Source organism: Schistocerca cancellata, chromosome 9, assembly GCF_023864275.1.
Source record: "Schistocerca cancellata isolate TAMUIC-IGC-003103 chromosome 9, iqSchCanc2.1, whole genome shotgun sequence".
In the NCBI taxonomy this organism is placed as follows: domain Eukaryota; kingdom Metazoa; phylum Arthropoda; class Insecta; order Orthoptera; family Acrididae; genus Schistocerca; species Schistocerca cancellata.
In genome coordinates, this window is record NC_064634.1 from 421,773,819 (window position 1) to 421,785,995 (window position 12,177).

Here is a 12,177-nt window from a genome sequence, read left to right on the forward strand (position 1 = left end):
TACAACTGTAGAGGAAAAATGACGTTTATTACCTATTATTAGCCGGCCGGAGTGGCCGAGCGGTTCCATGCGCTTCAGTCTGGAACCGCGCTACCGCCACGGTCGCAGGTTCGAATCCTGCCTCGGCCATGGATGTGTGTGACGTCCTTAGGTTGGTTAGGTTTAAGTAGTTCTAAGTCTAGGGGACTGATGACCTCAGATGTTAAGTCCCATAGTGCTCAGAGCCATTTGAATCCATTATTAAAGACGTCAGTGGCTGAAGAAGGAGTACAATATCCAGCAACAAAAATTTTTGATCGTTTCCCCAATAACCTAAAATGTCTAATAGGTAGCAAAGTAAGTTTCGAATCTAATCTAAGATCATTTCTCCTGGCCAGCTCCTTCTACTCCATGGACGAATTTCTATTTAACAAAATGGTAATCTGTAAAATAATTTAAATTAATGAATAAAATAAAATAGTTTTAAGTGTGGATACATGGGTTGGACTAAGAATAATGTGTTCATTAATACATATCCGGTAAACTGACTCGTTCCACTTCATTTCAAAGAAAGAATCGTTCAAGGAGTTAAGTATCATTTGCTGCCTCGAATAACTTTCAAATTTCGTCGAATGGTTTTGAATGGTCCCTAGCTGTTACAAGCTATGCTTTAGAGCAAAAACTGCGGTCGCACTGCGCGATCACGTTCAATGGGGATGCAGCCCCACAATATACTGAGAGAAGGGTTGAAACGTCCGACGGCGTCAGCAGTGTCAAAGGTTGTCTAGAATATCATCCTGTGACTCATCGCACTGCTCAATGTGTAGGAATCAACACCCCAGGTAAAGAAGCGGTTTTATTGACGCCCTTTATGCCCTTTGAGGCCTAATGGCGTCTATTGTCATCGGCCGTGTGTCTGAAATGTTTTCGTCGCCCACGCATAAGAAAACAACATGATTTAAACGCTGTGTGTCGCCGTTCTGACCTCCATCACAGAGATGACAAAAGAAGGAGTGAAACGTGGGTACGTAGTGCTGTGACTACCTTCTATCCAGCCGGCCGTAGTGACCGAGCGGTTCTAGGCGCTTCAGACTGGAACCGCGCGACCGCTGCGGTCGCAGGTTCGAATCCTGCCTCGGGCATGGATGTGTGTGTTGTCCTTAGGTTAGTTAAGTTGAAGTAGTTCTAACTTCTAGGGGACTGATGACCTCCGATGTTAAGTCCCATAGTACTCAGAACCATTTGAACCAACCTTCTCATCCTGTGGCACGATCACGGTGGCGTTAGGTAGAATTTTGGGGAAATTTGGAGCCAATGTGACATCATTGTCCCACCTTACAACTCACATGAATCTAGCTGTGGGCCTTTTTCCGCGTTTGTCGATACCTTACTGTTTAAAGGGTCGCCGAGCCCGATGGTAACGTCGCTGGGCGACACGCTTTTGCACGATCACAGAGGAAAGCTGTGGGTACCTTCGAGCCAAATTTCAAATTTATACGTCGCAGTGCTAAGTAATGAAAAAGTGATCCCTTACTGATGTCGTGCAGTGTAAATTTCGCACCCTATACGGTGTGTTCCAAAGTCTTTGCGACAAACGTCAGGCTGGTGGTGATAGATCATGTCATAGGGAAAACTTTCGCTGAAGACAAAATATTTGTTGACGCTTACCGGAGGCGTCATGCACCGTTTAAGATTGATTATGCCCCTGAGAGCTGGCAGGACATGGTACTCTGCGTCGTTCAAATGTAAAGTGGGTTGCCTAACGTCCAGTCATTGATTCCACACGAAAGGCCGTAGGCTGCTGAAAATTTGAAGTTCCTGATTCACTTCTAAGATCTTTCTCTGCTTAGTGAGACTCATTCTTATATTTTTCTTGTTGAAAATGGTTATATCAATTTACTGAGCTGGGTAGGTCGGTAAAATCTCGTCGTCCCAGGATCGGCAGACACTAAACGACGCATAGCGTCGCCGGAAAGGATCAGAGAACATTTTGTCTCTAACAATATTAATGTGATCAAGTATTATCCCTACTATACTTTATAGCTATGGCCGAGCGGTTCTAGGCGCTTCAGTCTGGAACCGCGCTGCTGCTATGGTCGGAGGTTCGAATCCTGCCGCGGGTATGGATGTGTGTGATGTCCTTAGGTTAGTTAGGTTTAAGTAGTTCTAAGCCTAGGGGACTGATGACCTCAGATGTTAAGTCGCATAGTGCTTAGAGCCATTTGAACTATACCTTATACACATAAAGAGTGAAATTTCGTTATTTGGTATCCTTCCCGGTGTTATACGAGGGCTATTCGGAAAGTAAGATCCGATCGTTCACGAAATGTAAATCACTGTGAAAATCAAAAAATGGTTCAAATGGCTCTGAGCACTATGGGACTTAACTGCTGAGGTCATCAGTCCCCTAGAACTTAGAACTGCTTAAACCTAACTAACCTAAGGACATTACATACATCCATGCCCGAGGCAGGATTCGAACCTGCGACCGTAGCGGTCGCACGGTTCCAGACTGTAGCACCTAGAACCGCTCGGCCACTCCGACCGGCGTGAAAATCAAACTGGCTTCTTTTGCAGCAGTTAGCTACACCGTCCAGCTACTTCTCTGCATAGTCGCCATTCCGACTTAGACACTTGTCGTAGCGTAGTACCAACTTTCCAGTAGCCTTGTCATAGAAGGCAGCCACTGCGCTTGCCATCAATTCTCTACGCTGATCTACAGCTCTTTCTGTGTGCCAAAATGTTGACTTCATAGCCAGCGGTTCATGTGAGCAGAGATGAAACTCAGGGGGGCGGAAGGGGGTGGGGGAATTATGGGCTGTATTGTGGATGATCAAACACTTTCCACCACTCCCATCAACACTGTAGGAGCGTCTTCATTGCCCCTGCAGAGCGCGGCAGAGAACTGCCGTGAAGAAGGAAGCATGTGACAGCTATGTTATGCGGGATGCATGACATCAGGCGAAATCTCTCACAGGGCGCTCATACTTGGCGGGAGACGGTATTTATCTAGGCGTCGTTACAAGCTCACTGTGCGCTCAGAACTGAAAAGAGCATACCTGTGCAAACCGTCATCGGATTGCCACTTTGGTTTCCATTTCGCTCCCGATCGGACCTTGCTTTCCGAATATTCATCATAATTTTAATAGCCAGCAGCACAGCTTTCTACACACTAGCGCGTCGTCTGCAACAACCATCACAGCACCGCACCAAGCACAGGCACTGTGTTCCGGAATACAGCTGTTTCCACTGTTGATAGTGTACATTTACACGAAAGCACAGAAACACCAGCGCAGGCTCGTCTTCTGAACGCAAGGCGCCTCTCGCCAATAAGACGGGGCTCGTTCGTGGCCGGAGGCAGTGTGGAGTCTGCGGCCGCGCGCTCGTGTCGTGTAGGCCTCGCGCCTGTGTGAAGAACTCTTGGGCTTCGAGAGGACGCGCTGACAGACGGAGGCTGGAGTCTAGCTGTTGGAGGGGGACTAGGAGGGGGAGGGGGGAGAGAGGGGCGGCGTTATATAGTGGCAGCGCGCGTGGGCGGCCGCAGCCAGCATGAGGACCCCGGCGGAGGCAGCGTCAGCGGCGACAGCGCTTCTGGTGGCGGCGTGCGCGGTCGCGGCAGCTGCGGCGCCCAACGAGCTCCGTGAGTACTCCAGCCGTCTAGCGGCGGCATCGCCACTGTGCAGTTAGCCGTGTGGGGTGATTCTGGCAGTGTGAGAAAGGTTAAACACAGGTGTGCGTGCGTCCCTGAATCGACTACCAAATTCAGAAATTGAACTTGTACATCGATACTCCACAGTCTACTTTACTGTGAGTGCCGGAGAGTATTTTTATAATCACTATCTTTTCTTCCCTGCCCTGTCCCACACGCGCATCACACGTGAGAAGAATGTCGGTATCAGGACTGTTCCTACGCGTTTTGCCACCGTAGGAGAGAATTTAAAAATGCACCCCCTCCTTTTTCACTACCAACGGTCTCCCCAATGTCCCCCCCCCCCACCACCACCACCACCACCACCACCACCACCACCACGACCACCATCACCAACATCATCCAACGGCACAACAACGCAAATATCCTATTATATTTTTAATCATTAAACTAAGGCGATCAGGCGTTCTCATTTTCCGTGAAAATTTCTCAGTATTCATGCTTTGTCATTTCCTTTAAACTGATTGAGGAAATAGGTGTCCTCAATTTCTTATTATTTTTCGTCCTCAGTTTTTGAGGTGTCTCAATTTCGCCTCTTTTCCATTTATTGTAGTCGTTTGCTCAAATTTTTCGCTTTTTGATTTGAAATCAATTTTTTTCGCCCTTTGCTGTCCGTAAAATTTTACCGCCGTAGGCGACCACCTAGTCTTGCCTAGTGTTAGAAACGGCTCTGGTCGGTTGTCTCCGTATCTACAAGCGGTGACAATTATTTATTAATAGTTTGTACATAATCGATACAAGATTCAAAATTTTACTGTCCTTCTAAATAGTCACCATCATTTGGTATATAACCCATTGTCACCGACGCTGAAGTCATATAACACCCTTAGCAGCGCCAGTTGTCTCGATATTTCGAATGGAGCCGTCTACTGCCCCACAAATCTGTGTAACAGTTCTGAAGCGAATGCTGTGAAGTGCTTCCTTAATCTTAGGAATCAAGTCACAAGGGCTCAAGTCCTGGTAGTGTGGTGAGAGTTACAGCGACAATTTCTCCAGGACCTGCCCATCATCTCCCAGAACAATTCTCGGACTTACATGGCGCAAATTGTGACCGATCTGTTCGATCTATGAGACTAGGATGTGCTGTACCAGCCACCATATTACCGAGACTTGAGCTCTTGTGACTTAAACTTGATTCCTAAACTATCAACACAACTGGGGCTCCTAAGGATATCCCACGATTTCCATATAGCTGACAACGGGCTATACGTACTCTAATGCTGGTGACTATTTTGAAGAATAGTAAAACAATGAAACATGTATGTACCTGTTTTGCACAAGTTGTAAATAAATAATTACCGCTATTATAGTTAACAACCCTTGTAAATTAGTAAACGGCTTAGCAGGTCAATAGGACCCGTTCCAAGTTGCAGGCTGCCTATCTACCGACCTCCAGGAGGAACAAAAATTTGATTTTCAGTATTTTGTATTATAGTTATTGACCGAATTTAAAAAATTAAAATGCTATCGTTTAGAGGTATAACCTTATGCTGAAGGTTTAACACGGTAAGGCAAGTATTACAGCTAAAAGCCGGCCGAAGTGGCCGTGCGGTTAAAGGCGCTCCAGTCTGGAACCGGAAGACCGCTACGGTCGCAGGTTCGAATCCTGCCTCGGGCATGGATGTTTGTGATATCCTTAGGTTAGTTAGGTTTGACTAGTTCTAAGTTCTAGGGGACTAATGACCTCAGCAGTTGAGTCCCATAGTGCTCAGAGCCATTTGAACCATTTGAACAGCTAAAAATGTGTATACGTGCTGAGGCAGCGCAACTCAAGGCGTGCAAATACTCAGATTATATTCATCTAGTATTTGAGAATGAGAGCACTTAGTGACTTGCAGCAAACTCTACGACACTTTTTCTCTTCGACTCTCCCCCCCCCCCTCCTCAAAAAAATGATGAAAGGGAAGAAGTTTATCTGCTTACTACATTGTCGCTTTTATTGCAGTAATACTTCAGTATTAGGTATGACGTTTCAGTTTTTTTCCTTCTTTACCACCGACTCTAGTTCGCAACACACTTTGCAGTCTCCACACATATTACTGAAAGCTCCTATAAAACTGTATCATTGTACGACACACATTTAAGGAATTATGATAATTACTGAGGCGCGTGAAGAAATTGCTTTTGCTTAAAACGAAGCGCCAGTTACCCTGACTGTCCTCATCCAGTACTTAACGACTTCCAACCAACTCATCATAATCATCATCTCCTTACATGGGTTAGGTGTTGGAATCGCTTGTTCCGGCCTTCATCATCCATCTAACTAACTCTTACGAGGTCTGGCTATTTCTCTCTTTCCAGTTGGCCGATAACTCACTATCTTTCTTCATATTTATTTTCTGTCATTCTATCAAAACGATCCTTCCATTTAATTCTATTCTCTTCTGTCCCGTCATTACCTGAAAATATTTTCAAATCTGATGTTACTGTTTCATGCCTTATTTTATTCATTTTATTATAGGTTCCTGTATATCTCATGAACTTCATTTCTACTGCTTCTCTACGTCATTTTCCTTTTATTGTTAATGTCCACGATTCGGAACCACATACAAAACTAGGCACAGCCGTAACTTTATGGAATTTTATTTGTGTTCCTTTCCTTTTTTTCCCTCCCAAAGTTCTTTCAGTTGTTACGCAGATAACTTGACATTTATTAATCTTGTTCTTAATGTATTTGGCATAGTTAAACTAATATCACATCCTAGATAATTGAAGTGGGGTACTTGTTCTAAAATTTTCTCATATATTATTATTTTGGATCTCACTGGCTTCTTTCCTATGAAAACCATTACCTTTGTCTAATTTGCAGTCATAATTCAGTCGTAATATACCGCGCTTTGGCTCAATCTATATACTACTCTTTGTAAATTATCTTCTGTTTCTTGTATAAGGATTTGTTGATGAGCATATAACAGAGTTTTAATGGTACGCTAGATCCTATTTTAATTCCTAAGTGTATTTCATCTTTCCACTTCATAACTAGGTCGTCAATACGTAAATTAAATAAAGTGGATGACAGAGTACACCCTTGTCGAATACCTTGGTTTATTAAAATTTCTTCTGACATTTTGTACCGTGAACTTATAACTATTTTTGTGTTTACGTATAGACTCTTTATGGTATGAATAAATTGTTTAGGAAAACCTTTTATTTGTAATACTTTCCACAAAAGTGGCCTTTTTACCTTATCAAAGGTTTTCTCAAAATCAATAAATGATAAATACGTTTCTAAGCCAAATTCCCCACATTTTTTTCAATAATTTGATTTGTTTTTAATGCATTATCACTACGCGATTGTCCCTTTCTGAAACTTGATTGTTCCTCTGAGACTGCTATATCGGCGATAGCCTTTGATCAAGAATATTCCCATAAATTTTATGTCCTGCATTTATTAGACTTTTCCTCTATAATTTCCTGCGTCTTTCCTATCGCCTTTTGCAAATATAGATATAACTGTTCCATTCTTCAGATACAGAATAGTTCTTCCAACACAAATTTAAAAATTGGAGGAAGCAAAATTGTAAACATAATTTTAAACTTTTTCTAAACCTTTTTCTCGCTGAAATACTTAGCGTTAGATATGCAACTCATTAACACCTTAACTATTCTGTAAAGTAATCAGAAGTTTGTATCTGTTTTATTCGTGTGAGTTCGATTCTTTAAGGAATTTGAGGTTTACTGGGATTCTCTCGTCGTGGTCATTTCGTGAGACATCTGTGACAGCAATATATTGCCCGACTCTTCCCACAACATATTCTCTCAGAATTTAACAATAAATATCTTCGTTATGCAGAACGCCTCTCTTACAGAGTCTGCCAATGCAATTTGCTAAGCACTTCCGTAATGTCCTCGTATCGACTAAAGGATCCTATGACGAAACGCGCCGCTCTGCGCTGGATCTTGCCTATTTCTTCTACTAATTCAACATGGTGAGGGCCTCAGACTGATGAGTAAAATTCAAGAATCAATCCAACAAGGGTTGCATAATTTCTTTTTTGGGTTGAATACATTTCCTTCAGATTCTTCCATTGATTGTCAGAACGGTAACTGCTTTTCTCACAGTTTGTTTCATGTGGTCATTTCACTTTAGGTCGCTGCCTAATAGATCCTGTACGTGTGTTACAGTAGTTACTGTTGCCAGTGATTTGTATCCAGTAGCGTAATCGCACAGTAGCGGACCTCTTGCGCGAAATACGTTACATTTTTCTACATTCAGGATCAACCACTGATCCTTGCTCCTGCTCCCGATATTCTTCAGATCTTCCTTCAGTTCGCTACAGTCATTTGGAGTTCTTGCCTTCCTACAAACCACTGTCCCTGCGAAGAGCCTCATGGAGCTTCACATGTTATCCTCTATCTCAGTTATATATTTTGCAAACAATAACACTCCTATCTCTATTTCTTGGTGTTTTCTTGAAATTGCCTTTACATCTGTCGATTTTGTCCAATTAAGAGTGACGTGTTGAGTTCTGTCTGCAAGGAAATCCTGAATTCAATCACAGATCTGGTACGATACTTAACAAGTTCGTATTTTGTTCGCTGTAGTATAACAAATGACTTCCTCCAGGAAGGAATACGGTATCAACAAGAGCGACAATGTCTACAGCGGTCTGGATTGCACGGACGAAGAGAGCGAGCACAGTTTCGCAAGGTCTCTGTTTGCAGAATCATTGTTGCTTTTCAATGAGGAGGTATTCGTTCTCCAAAATTTCATAGACAAAACCCATTTTTTACCCTTTTTCTTCTTCCGATACAGCCTCTGTAGGACAACAAACGGCCCATTTATGGGTTGCATTTTCTTCTTCTCGTTCCAGAGCCTCATCATAACTTCCCTTCTTCTCTCACGCTCTTCTTCCGTGATCCTCAATGTCCTCTTGTTTGCTCCATTGTTGACTCTCTATCCTTTTCCTGCATCCTTAATCGTCCATTTCTAAAATGTTGGTCGGTGTGTATTTGCTCTTGCAGTTCTCCTTCCCTTCCAGGTTGGTCCCTAATCCTTCCTGAGTTCAACAACCCGCGTGATTCCTGTCTTTCCTCTTGTCCTGCTAGTTGTTTCTCGTACTCTTTCGGTCGTTCTATCGATATTCATCTTGTTCACATGTCCCACAAATATTTCACTTTTCAGTCTAATTTCTCTTGATATTGTCGTCATGTTCCCGTGGTCCTCACATCCATCTCCCATAATTTCTTTTAGGTCCCAGTATTTTTCCTCAGTATTTTTCTGTCTTATTTTTCTAATTGTTCTGCAGTCTGCAGTGTATCTTCCTATTGTCACTTCCTCAGCCTCATATGGTACCGCATTCCTCACTGTTGCTAACCCTCTCTATTATTCACTTATTACTGTTGTTTTCCTCTGTGAATTACTCTCCTAGTCATTTATGTTTGTCTAACTGTTTGACGCTGAGCTGCAACAAAACGTTGTGCATACAGTTCCTGACAGCAAACTTATGAAGACCAGTCACTAGGTAATCAATTAATGGCTGGTTATTTTCTTAGGACTGGAGACAGATGAAAACCTGTCTTGGAAGTATCACATTCATAACTTTGTTAATGCACTCATTACTGTTGTTATACTGTTGATATTAGTCTACCGTGCGTGTGTCGCTGAAACGCGAAGGCCTATTCAATTTCAGTCTGTTAGGTCCTAAGGTATCATATTTTGGAGCAACTCTGTACATTCAGAAAGAACATTCTTAACTCAGAAAAGTGCGGTCAGAACTACCTGCTATATCAGTTTGCGAACTTCGTGGAGAATATTGCTCAATCGCCTCGAAGTCAAAATTTGGCCACCGCTTTAAATACGCTCCTTCACGCGACTTTTGATTAGTAATATTAATGTGATACCATGCTAACTGCCCCCTACCATGCACTTCTCAATAGTTTGTAGAGTATGTGTGTAAATCTTGACGTAAACAAAGAATAATACTGAGTGAACGCTGGACAGAAAAAAGATTTACAGTCGGATAATATTTCATTAATCATCGTTCAGGAATATTTGCACTACTCTACACGTTTCATCATCAATTGGATTCAAACTGAACTGAAAAGTTTGAGTGATAAATCCCAGATTTTCAGATCGAACTTGGAAACGTTCCTTGTGGCTCACTCATTTTGTTCTGCACAGGAGTTCCTCTCTATCATTGGCTGCAACTTGTTATCAAGCAGTAGTGAGTCGCGGCCCGGGAAGACGGCAGTTCAAAACACAGGACGTCAACCCAGATTTAGATTTTCTGTGGTTTCCCTAAATCGCTTATGGCGAATGCTGGGATGGTTGCTTCGAAAATGATACAACGTTTCTCCTTCGCCATCCTTCCCTAACCCGAGCTTTTACTCCATCTCTAATCGCCTTTCTATTGACGGGACATTAAATCTTAATATTACAGTTACAACTACCGTCAGATGTAGTTCCATAATCAGTTTACCGGCAACGCGTTTCGACGAAACACTTCGTCATCTTCAGGTCCGCTAAATACTGTACATAACGGTTGAATTTTCGCGAAAGACATCAGAAAAAAGTATCACGTGAAAATAACCGGTATCCGCGTCATCTCTTGTAGCAAACAACCACACACGGCGAGATCGTAAATAGAAGGTTATTGGCAATCGGTTTCGACGGTACATTACTCACCATAATGCCCTCTAAATATATAGTGGCTCAACTTTCCCGAATGACGTCAGTCGGAAAGTCCCAAGTGAAAATAACAGGTATCCACGTCAGCTATACTTCTGTTTGCGATCTCACCGTGTGTGGTTGCTCGCTACAAAAGCTGATGCAGATACTGGTTATTTTCACGTGGGACGTTCTGATTAGAGTCTACGGGAAAAATCAGCAACTATGTATTTAGACGGCCTGTTGATGACGGAGTGTATTCTCGAAATCGGTTGGCAATATATTGATAATGAAATTACAGTTGACGGTAGTGTTGAAAATTGTAATATTCCTATCGCCTGTTGTCCTCTTCACCTACTTAACAAGGATGGATATGTGGAAATTAAACGTTGATCTTTACTCTTTCCGTTTGTAGTGTATTACACCAGTCTGCATGATATCATATAATACGAAATAAATATGTGGTTCTTACATAAGTTTTTTAAGATCATTACAAGACTCTTGTTAGTTTTTTTTGCTTAAAGAAATTTTATAGGGAAAGCAAGATGGGTAGACAAAAATGATCTGTCTCTTCATTTGAATAGGGTAGTCACGCAAAGCAAACGCATTGGTGTGCAAAGGTGTGGCCAAATCGGAGAATTTTGTCTAGATATAAAAACACCTTGCATGAACAGCTTATAGATCGCAAATAAATATTGTTTCCATAATTACATATCAAGCTGGGGATGGTGAAATACTTTGTAAGAGCACTTCCACAAGATGAGTGCCGCTTTAAGTACCATTCTATGATAATTCTCTTCATCAGACAACAACTCACAAGTTAATGAAGGATCACGAATTTCAGAATAGAATGAATGTTAGAGAAAAAGATGCAAAGGCGGGAAAAGGTGCACGAACTGCCTTCAGGTCTGTAATCCAAAAATATCTAGGGAATAGAAAACATTCAAATAACAAGAACATTGACAAAAGCATGTTGGAAAATTTGAAGAAGTTGTGTTACGACATGAGTTAACAAGTCCGTTTCCTACGCTCCCAGATTGACGGATTTCCTAAAAATCTGCAACATCATAGTGAACGTCAAGGAAACGCTTTCACCAATATACCAAAGTTATTTAGAAGAGGTACCAATGAAAACGGAATGAGAGTGTTACAGACTACAGTTTGATGTTGAAAGAGTAAAGTAAAAGTGAAGTTCCAATGAGCAAATAAAAAAAGGGTTTGAAAATTTCATGTAACAGAGTACTCACAATGTCCATAAGAAAACTGTTTGCAGTATTTTTGCTTCATGCTAAAAAATTAAACAGTAAATATAAAAATACAGGTCGCCAGGAGGAATGGTCAATGTTCAGAGATATGACAGGAATGATCACTAGAAGCAAATAAGTCCATTAAACGTGGGTCCTAAAACACATACCTTCGGCGGTTCCGAAATTTCTAAAGATGAAGAGGATGTTTCGCTCGGCTCAGGCTCATCGTATTTACAAGCGTATGGAGTCTGCAATGCTACGTGAGAGGATTCATCAGACGCGGCGAGCACTGGCGGAAACCAGCAGTAAGCTTTTTCATCTCCACTTGGTTCTTAGTAATACTATGCAATGTGGTGATTGGAATAAGATTGACGGTCTAACATTCAAAACTATGGAAGTTAGTGCAGAAATGTCAGCAAATAGGCAGAAGGAGAAGTTCAATAACTTACAGAACAAAATTTCGGGAGGTTCCGTTGAGGACAATTCTCGAACTGTGATTAACCTGTCTGATAAAGATTCGTCAAAAGTTGAAATTTCTGTACTAGCGAAAGGAGGCAATTTTACTGTGACACCCCAAAACGTACCCACAGAGGATATTGTAGCAAATATTGAGGTCGGTATCCGTCAGCTTC

General features: G+C 42.1%; 1 protein-coding gene across 1 annotated transcript in view; it reads left to right on the forward strand.

Moving 5' to 3' along the window:
• The first annotated feature begins 3,519 nt into the window (after window positions 1-3,519).
• The window catches only part of LOC126100627 (protein takeout-like), a 72,812-nt gene continuing 64,154 nt past the window's right edge, over window positions 3,520-12,177 (forward strand). Inside the window, exon 1 of the mRNA XM_049911254.1 lies at window positions 3,520-3,619. Within this exon, the coding sequence (XP_049767211.1) occupies window positions 3,529-3,619 (91 nt within the window). The 5' untranslated portion in view covers window positions 3,520-3,528. The remainder of the gene's footprint in view (window positions 3,620-12,177) is intronic.